Raw genomic sequence first — 11789 nt, forward strand, 5'->3', positions numbered from 1 at the left:
CTCTCTCTCTCTCTCTCTTGCATGCGAGCATTCTCTTGTGCGCTCTACTCCATTTTATTGCCCATTTTACCCGTCTCTCTCTCTCACACGCGCGCACGCGTTCTCACATGCACTCCACCCATCCATTTCAGTGGCCTCTCTCTCTCTCACACACACACACACTCACATGCCCGTCCATTTTATGGGCGACGAGTCCATTTTATGGGCGACGAGGCAACGACAATACATAATCATCATGGATTATGGATTATGGATCATACATCATGCATCATACATCATGCATCATGATCATCATCATCATCATCATCATCATCATCAATATCAAAAGGACTATGAAAATGTGGAACAAAAGGTCCAAGAGAAAGAAAGAAACCTTGTACTTGTTGAACTGGGAAATCCTCTCCTCTCTCTCTCTCTCTCTCTCTCTCAGATCTTCCATTTTCCTGTGATTCCCCTTGGAGAGAGAGCGTGGAGATCGCCATGGCCATAGGCCATCTTCTCCTTCCTCACCACTTTCCTCCTTCTTCTTGCATCTCTAATTCCTGCAGAAACTCTTGGAATTCAGTGAATCTTGCAGCGAAGAAGACTGTCTAACCAACACTCACTCACTGAACTCCCTCTCCCCCTCCTTCTCCCTCTCCTTCTCCTTCTCCCTCTCTTTCTCTCTCTCTCTCTCTCTCTCTCTCTCTCTCTCTCTCTCTCTCTTCATGTGGGAAATTGTTCTGAAGAATTGGGTCTTGATTTAAGAGAACAGATGTAAGCGAATCCCCGAGCTTTTCAACAGATGGCTCTGTGCTCTCTCTCTTCTTGTAACTGTTTCTTTCTTTAAAAAAAGAACGGTTTCTTTCAGATCTTCTCCTCCACAGATCGGTAAGAATTCGTGCCATTTCTTTTGTTTACTGTTTCCTTCTCCTTCTTCGTTGTGTGTTTGTTTGGCTGTATCTATGCCCATTGTGATGAATTCTGGTCACAAAATGGCACTTTCAGTGCATTGGTTCTGGAAGGAAATTAGAACAGGTATCTTTCAACAGAAATGATTGATGTTACTGCTTCCTTAGTTTGTATTTCTTTTTCCGTGTTAGAATGATGGACTCTGCACACCAAATGGTTCCTGTAAGGCAAGAATGGTGGATTCTTAAGGTTCCTATCTTCTTCAAATCTGTTCGTTTGTATTTCTTTTTCCATGTCTGTATGCGTGATCAGTGTGAATTGTGAGAAATTCTGGTAACACAATTCCCCCTTTAGAGAATATCTTAGAAATCAGATGAATCGAACAGCTAAGTTAACAGAAAAATTGACGGAATATTGGTTTTTTTTCCTCTGCTTCAAACCTGTTTGTTGGAGATCTTGTTATCATCCCTTTCTGGTTTCCGCTTCCTTTTTATATCTTCCTCTGTTTGTATTATGAGATTGCTGAATTCTATTAGTCTTAGAAGCCCCGAAAGGTAGATGAACAGAACAGGTGTTTTGAGAAGAGAATTGATAACGTTCTCTGTGCCTCAATCTTGTTTGTTTGAGAGCTTGGAAGCATTCTTTCTGTTTGTTTTTCTTTGTTTTGTTTTCCGTTTCTCTCTGGCCGCATGAATGATCAATATGCTGACATCTGGTCAAATAATGGTCCCTCTAGAGGGCATACAGAAAGAAGAGTTATGCCGTTAACAGAAATGATGGATATTTTAAGGTTTCTCTATCTTCTTGAACCTTGTTTGATTGAGATATTTTTGGCATCCAGGGGGGATGAAATTATGGTGTAATTTGAAATATTTGATTCTAATGTCATTCGTAACAAAATTTGACAGATAAACAGCTAGCTTGAAAAGCCTAGTCTAGAAAACAGATGAAAGAACAGGTCTATTATGAACAGAAATGAGGGAGCTTTATGGTTTTTCTTTCTCTTCTTCAATCTTATTTCCTGGGAAACTTGGAAACGTCTACGGCAAGAAGAAATCATGGTGCCTGCAAAGCTTATTTTCTGAGTTTCTCTTTTCGTGATAAGATTTGGCAGATATGGTGAAAATTTTAAGATTTCTCTCTGCTTTGAAGATAGATGACTAGCTGTTTGTTTGAGATCATGGAAGCGTCTAAGGGGAGAAGAAATCACGGGTTTTGCAAGCTTATTTTCTGAGTTTGTCTTGTGATTTTGTGTTGAGATTTGATAGATATGCTGAGATTGTTTGAGATTTCTCTCTGCTTCAATCTTGTTTATTTGAGAACTTGGAACATATAGGGGAAGAAAACACTATGGCAATTTGCAAGCTTCCTTATAAGTGTCATTTTTTGATGAAATTTGACAGATAGACAACTAGCTGTTTGTTTGAGATCTTGGAAGCATCTAGGGGGAGAAGAAATCGTGGTGTTTGCAAGCTTACGCCTGAGATTCTCTTGCCATTTTGTTATGAAATTTGACAGATATGATGAAGTTTTACGATTTCTGTCTGCTCCGATCCGGACGTATCTAACGGAAGAAGAAACAACAGTGTTTGCAAGCTTTCCTTATAAGCTTCTGTTGTGGTTTTCTGATGAAATTTGATAAATAGGAAGGCAGTCATTTTTTAGAGAACTTGGAAGTATCTAAGGGGAAGAAGAAATCATGGCTGCCTTATAAAAGATTGTCTTGTTATTAGTGATGAAAATCAGCAGATAAGTGCCACTAGTTGTTTTGCACACCTTGTTGAAGCTTTGTGTGTGTGTGTGTGTGTGTGTGTGTGTGAAAGAGCTTGAGAAGCCATGCCTCAAAAGGATGATCTTGATGATGATGATGATGGATCTGAGTCATCCTCTACAGAAGATGTAAGCGAGGAGTCACAAGACTCCTTAACAATGGAGGATGAGACTGCCCCTTCTGCAAACACTACAACTCTGTCTTCGTATACTGGCTCCGGTGAAGGTGAAGGAGCTATTGTGAAACCTCCTTATGTTACAGGAGCCCATGACAAAGATAACATGATGATGGGAGGAATGTTGTTGTCACAAGGTTTTATTACTCCCAGTGAAGAGGAGAAGAAGAAAGAGCATAAGAAGAGATCGAAGAATTGGACTCGAGCAGAAACATTGAAGCTGATTAAGGCAAGAAGCGAGCTCGATGAAAGGTTTAGAAGAAGTGGTCGGAAAGTCCCACTTTGGGATGAAATCGCTCTTTCTTTGCAAAGAGCGAATTTCTCTCGTGATGGTCAACAATGCAAAGATAAGTGGGAGAAGCTCACTGCAGGTTATAAGGAGGTCCGGGATGGTTCAAGAGAGAAAGAAGATCATCCATTCTATGAAGAGCTCCATTCTTTGCTTTCATGGAAATCTTACAAAAGAGAGAATGAAGATGGGATTAATGTGAGAAGAGAAGATACCCCTGGTTCTAGTGATGGCAACAATGCAAAAAGGGTGAAATTCGAGCTCGGAAATGATCATAATATCCATAGTCGGAGTCAAGTAGGGCCATCATTTGCAATGAATAATAATAATAATAATAATAATAATAATAGTAATAGTAATAGCCTAGGGGATATTCCCATGGATCCGAGAGATGTTCGGAAGCGAGAATATATATCTCCTCTGAAGTCGAAGAATTGTCATAGTAATAATAGTAGAGAAGGATCCTTTTCTTTGCTAGACCTTGAGGTCATACAAGAACTCCTTGACACTGTTATCACCAAGCAGCAAGTGTTTTTCAAAGAGCTATTGGATGCTGTTGACAGGAAAGAACAACTTATTGAACAAATGAGATATGAAAGAGAAGAGAAATGGAGAGCAGAGGAACGGGCGCAACGATATGCTTTCAACAATGCAATGATTGTATTAACACAAAGGCTTTTAGGAGAGAAGCCTCCTATTGGAATGAATACAACTGTGATTTCTCCTACAAATACTACAGCAACCACAACATCCTCTCCTCCGACGATGGCGATGACAACAAATGGACTACTTTTGAACCCCAAGAAAAGGTCTAAAAACTGGAAAAAATCTGAGGTTTTTACGCTCATAAAGCTACGGAGGGATATGGAAAGTCGTTTTTTGCAATCCACTAGGAGAGCAGGGCTTTGGGAAGAGATGGGAGAAAAACTGGCATCAATGGGCATTCAACGGGATGGTAAACAATGCCGAGAGAAATGGGATAAGCTAATGGCTGAATACAAGGATGTGATTGATGGACGGAAAGATAGGGAAGAGAGTCCCTACTTTAAGGAGCTCTCGACATTCATGAAGAAAGTTAAGGAGACGGAAGAAGCTAACTCTTCTTTGGATGTGATGACTGTTCATAACAAGAAAGAGCCTGAGGAGGTGGTGGCTATAGAGACAAGCTACCCCATTTCATGAGAAACAGAGAAGGAAATTCCCATTTTGTCTACACTACAATATTGTGGTCTCTTTTTCCTTTCTAGTTCCAATTCAAGAAAAAGATCACATTGACAATAATAAAAAGACCATGAGAATCAATATTCTGAAATAACAGCCATATTATATACAAGATGCACAAGACACTTTTATCTCATAGTGTATTCTTTTCTGGACAGGCTGATTGTGAGATTCAGAATCAGGTTTAGGTTTAGATATAGGTATAGATTTTGGATTCTAGATGCTTTTCTTTTTATTGTACAACTACAGAATTTGATACATTCCGGAACAGATAAACATGGGATATGTTATAATTTGCTTATAATTGTCCACTCTTTCCACATAGAGAATGCATTGTTGTGGACAAGAAGAGATAAGTTCTATTTGCATTAGTGGACAAGGGATCAAAAACTTTACCTTAATGCTAAAAACACTTCAGATTAAAATGTGTTCCTTTGCTTCTGTATACAGAAATGCTATTAACGTCAGTCTTAGATCAAATATTTGGATCCACACCCCACTATAATTTAGTCTGTCTTATCTCTTGTTGCCAAAATTGTAAAGACTTGGAAACGAATTCTAATTCTCGTATTTCTTTAGGCAAAGGGTGAAGAAGTTTCCTATATAAAGATATATGGTGTCTGAAGAGGCTTAAATGTTAAATAGTATATGCCTCATCATACAACTTGTGGAATACCTTACTTTCACTGTGGTGTATTTTTATCGACGCTGAAATCGGCAATGTAATGTCAACTACATGCAAATCAACAGATGTATTGGATATTAATGCTTACAGTATTATTAACGTAAATTGTATTCAAATTAATCAAAATCTGATGACATTGTGTGATATTTTAGCACTTCTCCAAATGATCAATACTTGATCATAAACTTGCAAATTAGTAGTCGACTGTACTGTCTGTGAAATGGTAATGCTTGACAAGACCTCCACACTTACTTATCCTTAATTCCTTACTAGTAACTTAATCTGTTGACTGATTTTTATACTAGACAATTTTGTCATGCATTCATCCCAGAAAATTTTGTTACTACCAACACACTATCAATTGCTTAACATTGTAATATGGATAACAATGCTACCATCATCAGTTGCTTAATCTGGTACCACAATATTGATTGTTTGTGGTTGACATTTTGGCAACAGAGATCTATAATATGACAAGAAATGCCAAAGATCACCTTTTTAGCCTTGCTATTGACGATCACACACCCATGAAACGAAGCTAAAATGGTAAAGACACCAACTAACAAACGTGATCGAGCATCCTAGGCATGAAAGCACTACTAAAGTCATAGGTGTTGCAAATTTGTTAGCCCTTGAGGATTGATGGAACTGTTTCCTTGTGATCCTAATGTTTTCAAAATAATGCTCTTTTCAGTTATTGGTTTATAAAAAAAGCTCTTCCCAAAAAACGATTGGCAAATGTGTAATTTAAGCGATTACTCAATGTCGAGGTGCCAACCAACAAATACAGTGACTGAATAACAACAATTTGTGGATGATTATTGTAGCTCTAGAATATAATAGTAGCTAGTTCACGATCTGGCCACTAATCAACATCACATTATTAAATTAGCACAGAACGTAAGGCACTTGATTCTTCTGCATTTTCAAATCAATATCAGCAAAACATACAGATAAAGACTGTTTATATGAGAATATCTCTAATCAGAATCAACCTGTATGCAGTTTATCTGATGTATTACATCTTGCGTACTGATTATTATTGTTATTGCAAAATCCTAAGAGGAAAATTATTGTGTATATATGTAGTGTACTTCAGTTTTGGTAGTATATACTATTGTAGTATGAGCCTTCAATGCTATCTCACCCCCCAATATTTTTAATATTAGGGTTTTTAGATCAAATTAGCCTACACAAAGTTCAGTTTTTTTCCTACATACAAGATGAATCGAGGGGGTGCCAGATGAACTAACATTGTGAAGGTCATGTAATTAGGTAAGACATTTTACCACGTTCATCAAGGTTTTGAATCAAGCATCATCAAGGGCAGCCACACCAGGTAAAACCTTCCCTTCTAATAGCTCCAAACTTGCTCCACCACCAGTGGATATGTGGCTTACCTTATCAGCCACACCTACTTTCTCTACTGCAGCAACAGAGTCTCCTCCTCCAACTATTGTAGTAACGCCTTTCCCAGTTAATTCAGCTAGTTTCCTCGCAATAGCCTGAAAAAAAGGAACATATGTTGATGCCTCTACATGACCATTATTATGGCCTCCAATGAGACCTGAGACCTAGCACAGATTCTCGCCGTTGTACATTTAACTTGACAAGATAATAAAAAACTACTCTTACTTACCAAAACCATACAGCTTTGAACATATTTTGTAATCATGGGTAACTGACGCCAATCAAAAGTGCAATTTTTATCTCAACTGAAACTTCGAAATCTCAAAACAATTCAAAATCAATGGGCTGATGGTAATGTTACGGGCATGACCATAATTTATCCCGTGAAAGTTTGAACCGTAGTATCCTACACATGAGGATACGAGTGTGAGGGTTAATCACGAGTGTAAAGGGGGAGGATTACTTTTAATCCTAGGAATTAAGCCAACCCATAAGGGTCAAGCGTGAACTTGCCTTGGGGCTTTAAGTCTGGCTATAAATATGAGGCCTAGCTACCCTCATTAGTCACCTTATTCGACTACGTCACGACCATGATCTTGTGGTGAATAGACTCTTGTAGCAAGCACGCCAATACTAGGTACAACTCAATGCTATGGCGGTGATATGGGACGCCGATCAAGGCTCGAGTCCGTCTCGATCCCTTTGCTCAAGGGGGGGTCGGGTGATCAACCCCAAAATATTTACTTGGTACGAAGATGGCCCACTATAAGACACTTCTTACACACATTGGAGGATGGATTCATCATTAGGCTACCTTATATGGACATACATCTATTCTATGCACTGTGCAGTGTGATAGGGCAGCTGCGAACTTCATCACATCAATTACAGATTTGAGGTAGGCAGATATACACGAATACCTCTAGGAGAAAGAATTTGCCAATTGTGTCATCAAGGAGTGGAATCCGAAGATTTGAGGTAGGCAGATATACACGAATACCTCTAGGAGAAAGAATTTGCCAATTGTGTCATCAAGGAGTGGAATCCGAAGGACACTATGTTTGCCACTATAGTGTCTTTATAGGGAGATACCATTGCCTCATTAAACAATGCTTTGGCCCGCTATGCAAGGTAATAGAATATGAGGACCAACGGTGCCTAGGACTTTTCTTGTTAGAGCTCAAGAGACATCGGGAAAAGTTGTTGAAGAATACAGCCGCCACACAAGCTTCCACAAAGAACAATCACAACTTTCTTTAGTCTCATCACTCCTACTAATGCTACAAGTCAATCAAGGGATACACAAATGGGCTCTCGGCCAGGACATAACAAAGGGGTTATAATTGATCGGGCAATAGCAATTTGTCGTGCACGTAGGCCCAGCCCCAGGACCACGACCTCAACACCCTTGTCATCGACAAATAAAGGCCGTTATCACAAGTGTTTCCCTCACTTCGGAGACCTTTCCATTCTGGATCGACCCATGCTAGAGATCTTTCGAAGACAAAAGCTACAATATATCTAACTTGAGAATCTCACATGTGCCGAAAACCAGATTCCCTCGTCTCTTTTTATCTTATTTACTTTTATATTTATGGAGTAATATTTATTTTATTTTGATTTGGTGCTCTCAAAGACGAGACAATACTTAAGATGTAATCTCTTGTTTGGTCTTATAGGCCATTTTGGCCTCTTAAAAGACGTTAATATATCTTTCTTCTTTCTTTCTTTCTTATGTATCTACCATTTATTTCCTTATTTCATGCTTACATTAGAAATAATCTCTCACAGGTAAGGCCATAGATTGAGAGTTCAAATCCCAGTCATGTACGAGGGAGGGATAAGTCCTGATCATGGAATTAATCACTTATGGAGCGCATTCTAATGATATCTACTAAAATAATGTTATCCATATACTTGTCTGAAGTCCCTACATTTAGTTGCCACAAAAGATAAGCAACCCCTCCCTTCCCCTCTGAGCATGAAGAGAATAACCAAAAGCAACTTTCATACCCAAAACAAGAAAGCATGGAAACCAACACAAACCTCAGTGCCTGAAGCGAACTTATCAAACTCAAAAACTCCCATTGGACCATTCCAGATCACAGTTTTTGTGGTATCCAATACATCACTGAAGGCCTTGATCGAGTCAGGGCCAATGTCCAAACCCATCCATCCATCAGGAATTGCCGAGGCAGGAACAATCTATGAGAAAGAAACAACTTGAAAATTTCATGAAATCTTGCAAATCATTCTAACTCCAAGAGAGATTATTCATACTCGAACAGAAAGTAATATACAGCAACCCAAGGATCATACCTTGCTCTCAGCATCAGGTGCAAACTTGTCTGCTATAACCACATCAGTTGGCAATAGAAGCGAGATGCCTTTGGCCTTGGCTTTCTTAATCAGGCTTGTTGCGAGTTCCAACTTGTCTTCTTCCACCAAGGAAGAACCCACCGACAAACCTTGAGCTTTATAGAAAGTAAAGATCATTCCACCACCAAGTAAAAGAATATCACATTTCTCCAGCAGAGATTCAATGACTCCTATTTTCGAAGATACTTTAGACCCTCCTATTATGGCTGCGAACGGCCGAGTGGGAGTGGAGACAGCACCAACCAAATAGTCTAGTTCCTGTGTTAATTGCAATTAGTTACTAAACAATCTAATAATCCAAATATTTAGCTCCTATGGTATCACCACGACAAGTTACATGACTAAGAGAAAGAGAAAACTTTGGAATGGAAAATACCAACAGAAAGATCTGAGAGCAATGACATGTAGCTCCTTGTTATAAGCTCAAAAAGTAATAGTTATACGGAGAACCTCTCGAAATGCTCCTGAGTTTTTCTATTATTTCCACAGAAGGCCCTTAAGCCTCTGTCATTTCCTTGGTTAAACCAATTATATTTGCGGCACAAAGCTATTTAAGCGATTATATGGTCAATCCATCCTCTTTTTCTCTCTTTCAGGCACTTATGTGTGGACTCAAAACAATTATATGGTCAATTCATCCCCTATTTTTCTCTATTCGGCATGTTGTCAAAGGGTGTCTGATGAAATAATGAAAATTAGGGGATTTTGAGAAACTAATGAAAAACCCAGGAACCTGGGAAAATGGAGATATGTAGCTTTTGGGAAAAAGAAAGGAAAACCTATGCGTATCTAGGGAATTATATAACTAGGAAAAAGTTGCACAATTTGTGGAAACAGCAAGAATGTGAAGGTAACAGCAACAGTTAGATTACCTTCTGAAGGAGAAAGCCAGCCACAGATGGACTAAGGTACTTTGTTACACCTTCTGTTGAAGCATGTGCTCTATGGGCAGTACCAAATGCATCATTCACATAAAGATCAGCAACCGATGCCAACTTCTTTGCATGTTCAGGATCATTTTTCTCTTCTTCTTTGTAGAACCTCACATTTTCCAGAAGCAAAACATCACCATCTTTAAGAAGAGCTACCTTCTTCTCTACTTCCTCTCCAATTGAATCATCTGCTTTCTCAACCTATTTAGATTAACAAGGATTGTTCAGATTCCAAAGACAAGACATTTCAATCTCTACACCAGTGATAGATTGGATGTATTGTATATATATATATATATATATATAAACATACCTTAACTCCCAGAAGCTCGGAAAGTCTAGGAACAAGTGGAGTCAATCGGTATTTCTCAGTCACGCCCTTTGGTCGTCCCTGCTCAATTTGTAAAAGGAAGAAGTTATCATTTTCTAATACTTGATACAACACTTTCAGATATGATGTATGACTTCTTGCTTTGTATGTCAATCTCAAAAGGTGCAAATCTCGATGCTTCCATGACAGAACGAGAAAAGAAAAGTAGATTATAATACTGATCTGATGCTTACAATACTAATCTCATGCAATGCGTGTCATCGAACGCAAGGAATTAAAAGTACGTTTGTTTTATCACATATCAAAGAACTCAAATATTTTTCCGATACGTTTTGCCAGAGTCTCATGGCTTTGTGAGTTATCGAACAAGGAATTAGATTGTTCTCTGTCGCACAAGTATATTAAGAGCTTCTATGCTTAGAAATGCAGACAGAATGAGTCGAAATCCAAAGGCAGGTATTACCATTCTAATACGATGCTTGTAATACAAATCTGATGTATAATATCAAAAAAATTCTGGCTCTGTGTTATTGCACGAGTAATCAAAGTGTATAGCCTCACACTAGTCAAGGACTTGGATGCATGTTTTAAATCTTTTTAATTCAACAAAAAGAACATCACGTTATTTTTGAAAAATCACTAAATATTCTGAAACAAGCCAAAAAAGTAAGAATAAAATATTCTAGCAGAGATGCAGGAAACAACAAATTCCAATTTATTTTTGAACTACAGACAGCAGATTACAGCATCAACGCTATTCCTCTTCAAACAAAGGCCACAAATTAGAGAAGAAAAAAGTGTTGAAGCCTTTTAAATACATTCCTTCCGAGGCAAGGCAAGGCAAGGCAAGGTACTAGCAATACTAATATTAATACTAACATTAGTCATTCTGAAACAAGCAGACAATGATTAATAATGAGAGAATAGTTTTACAGAAATCTTTTGGAATCCAAAGAACGACGAATAATGAAAAGGAAGGAGAGAGAGAGAGAGAGAGAGATGGGAGCCCTTACAAGGTGACTAGTGAGAATGACCTTAGCAGCATGATGGATGAGATAGGTAATGGTGGGGACGGCAGCTCTGATCCTTGTGTCGTCAGTGATATGGAACTTGTCATCAAGCGGGACATTGAGATCCACCCTCACAAGAACCTTCTTCCCTCGCAGATCTTCTTCTGTGAGGTCTCCAACGCTTCTTTTCGCCATAGACATGATGAGCGAAGAAGAGCTACGGCGAGCTGGAGCTGGGTGTCCAATAGGAGGAGGGTTGATGGATCGAGAGATGGAGATGGAGATGGAAGGGAAGAGTTGGAAATGCGAAGAAGAAGACGAATAAGGAGAGGCCTGCTGGATTCTACTAGTGTTGAAGAAGAAGGAGGAGGACGTGAGGCGAGAGAAGGATGAAGGCTCTTTCATCTTCATCCCCATCCTCATCGTCATCGTAGAAGCAGAAGCAGAAGAAGAAGAAGGAATCGCCGCCATAGCGAAGAAGGTTGGTTGGTTGGGGTCAGCAGCAGGAATGGCAGAACGTTACAGAGGAGACAAGACAAGACAAGACAGACAAACTACAGAGACTGAAGAAGAAGAAGAAGAAGAAGAAGAAACAGAGAGCTTTTAATGTATTTATTTATTTTTGTATTTTTGTATTTATTTATTTGTGTATTTGTGTATTTATTTGTGTATTTGTGTATGTATTTGTGTATTTG

General features: G+C 38.8%; 2 protein-coding genes across 4 annotated transcripts; one reads left to right on the plus strand and one right to left on the minus strand.

Annotated features, from left to right (window-relative positions):
- Nucleotides 1-366: 366 nt before the first annotated feature.
- Nucleotides 367-4839, plus strand: LOC147857044 (trihelix transcription factor PTL-like). 3 transcript variants are annotated; one of them, XM_087328239.1, is made up of 2 exons: nucleotides 367-870; nucleotides 2044-4839. In XM_087328239.1, the coding sequence occupies exon 2, from the start codon at nucleotides 2728-2730 to the stop codon at nucleotides 4306-4308; it is 1581 nt and encodes a 526-aa protein (XP_087184365.1). In that variant the 5' UTR covers nucleotides 367-870; nucleotides 2044-2727; the 3' UTR covers nucleotides 4309-4839. The 3 variants fall into 3 exon arrangements, with proteins under 3 accessions (XP_087184365.1, XP_087184366.1, XP_087184364.1); XM_087328240.1 differs by having other exon boundaries at nucleotides 2160-4839; XM_087328238.1 differs by having other exon boundaries at nucleotides 2295-4839.
- Nucleotides 4840-5933: 1094 nt separating this feature from the next.
- LOC147857045 (phosphoglycerate kinase, chloroplastic-like) lies at nucleotides 5934-11336 on the minus strand. Its single transcript, XM_087328463.1, has 6 exons — nucleotides 11098-11336; nucleotides 10067-10144; nucleotides 9694-9954; nucleotides 8762-9079; nucleotides 8489-8647; nucleotides 5934-6537 (listed from the first exon to the last, which is right to left on the minus strand). The coding sequence occupies exons 1-6, from the start codon at nucleotides 11293-11295 to the stop codon at nucleotides 6343-6345; spliced, it is 1209 nt and encodes a 402-aa protein (XP_087184589.1). The 5' UTR covers nucleotides 11296-11336; the 3' UTR covers nucleotides 5934-6342.
- Between the last annotated feature and the right edge of the window lie 453 nt (nucleotides 11337-11789).

Source organism: Azolla caroliniana, unplaced genomic scaffold (assembly GCF_043228905.1).
Source record: "Azolla caroliniana isolate FFs.n. ecotype wild unplaced genomic scaffold, voAzoCaro1.0.p SCAF_12, whole genome shotgun sequence".
Classification (NCBI taxonomy): Eukaryota; Viridiplantae; Streptophyta; class Polypodiopsida; order Salviniales; family Salviniaceae; genus Azolla; species Azolla caroliniana.

What these genes read in the sequence shown, in the direction of transcription:
- LOC147857044 (XM_087328239.1), top strand. Translation starts at nt 2,728, where the DNA reads ATGCCTCAAAAGGATGATCTTGATGATGATGATGATGGATCTGAGTCA.
- LOC147857045 (XM_087328463.1), bottom strand. Translation starts at nt 11,295, where the DNA reads ATGTCTATGGCGAAAAGAAGCGTTGGAGACCTCACAGAAGAAGATCTG. An exon ending in CACCTGATGCTGAGAGCAAG is followed by an intron (nt 8,648 to 8,761) that starts GTATGATCCTTG and finishes TCTTTCTCATAG; the next exon opens with ATTGTTCCTGCCTCGGCAAT. An exon ending in AGTTCGCTTCAGGCACTGAG is followed by an intron (nt 6,538 to 8,488) that starts GTTTGTGTTGGT and finishes CCTTTTTTTCAG; the next exon opens with GCTATTGCGAGGAAACTAGC.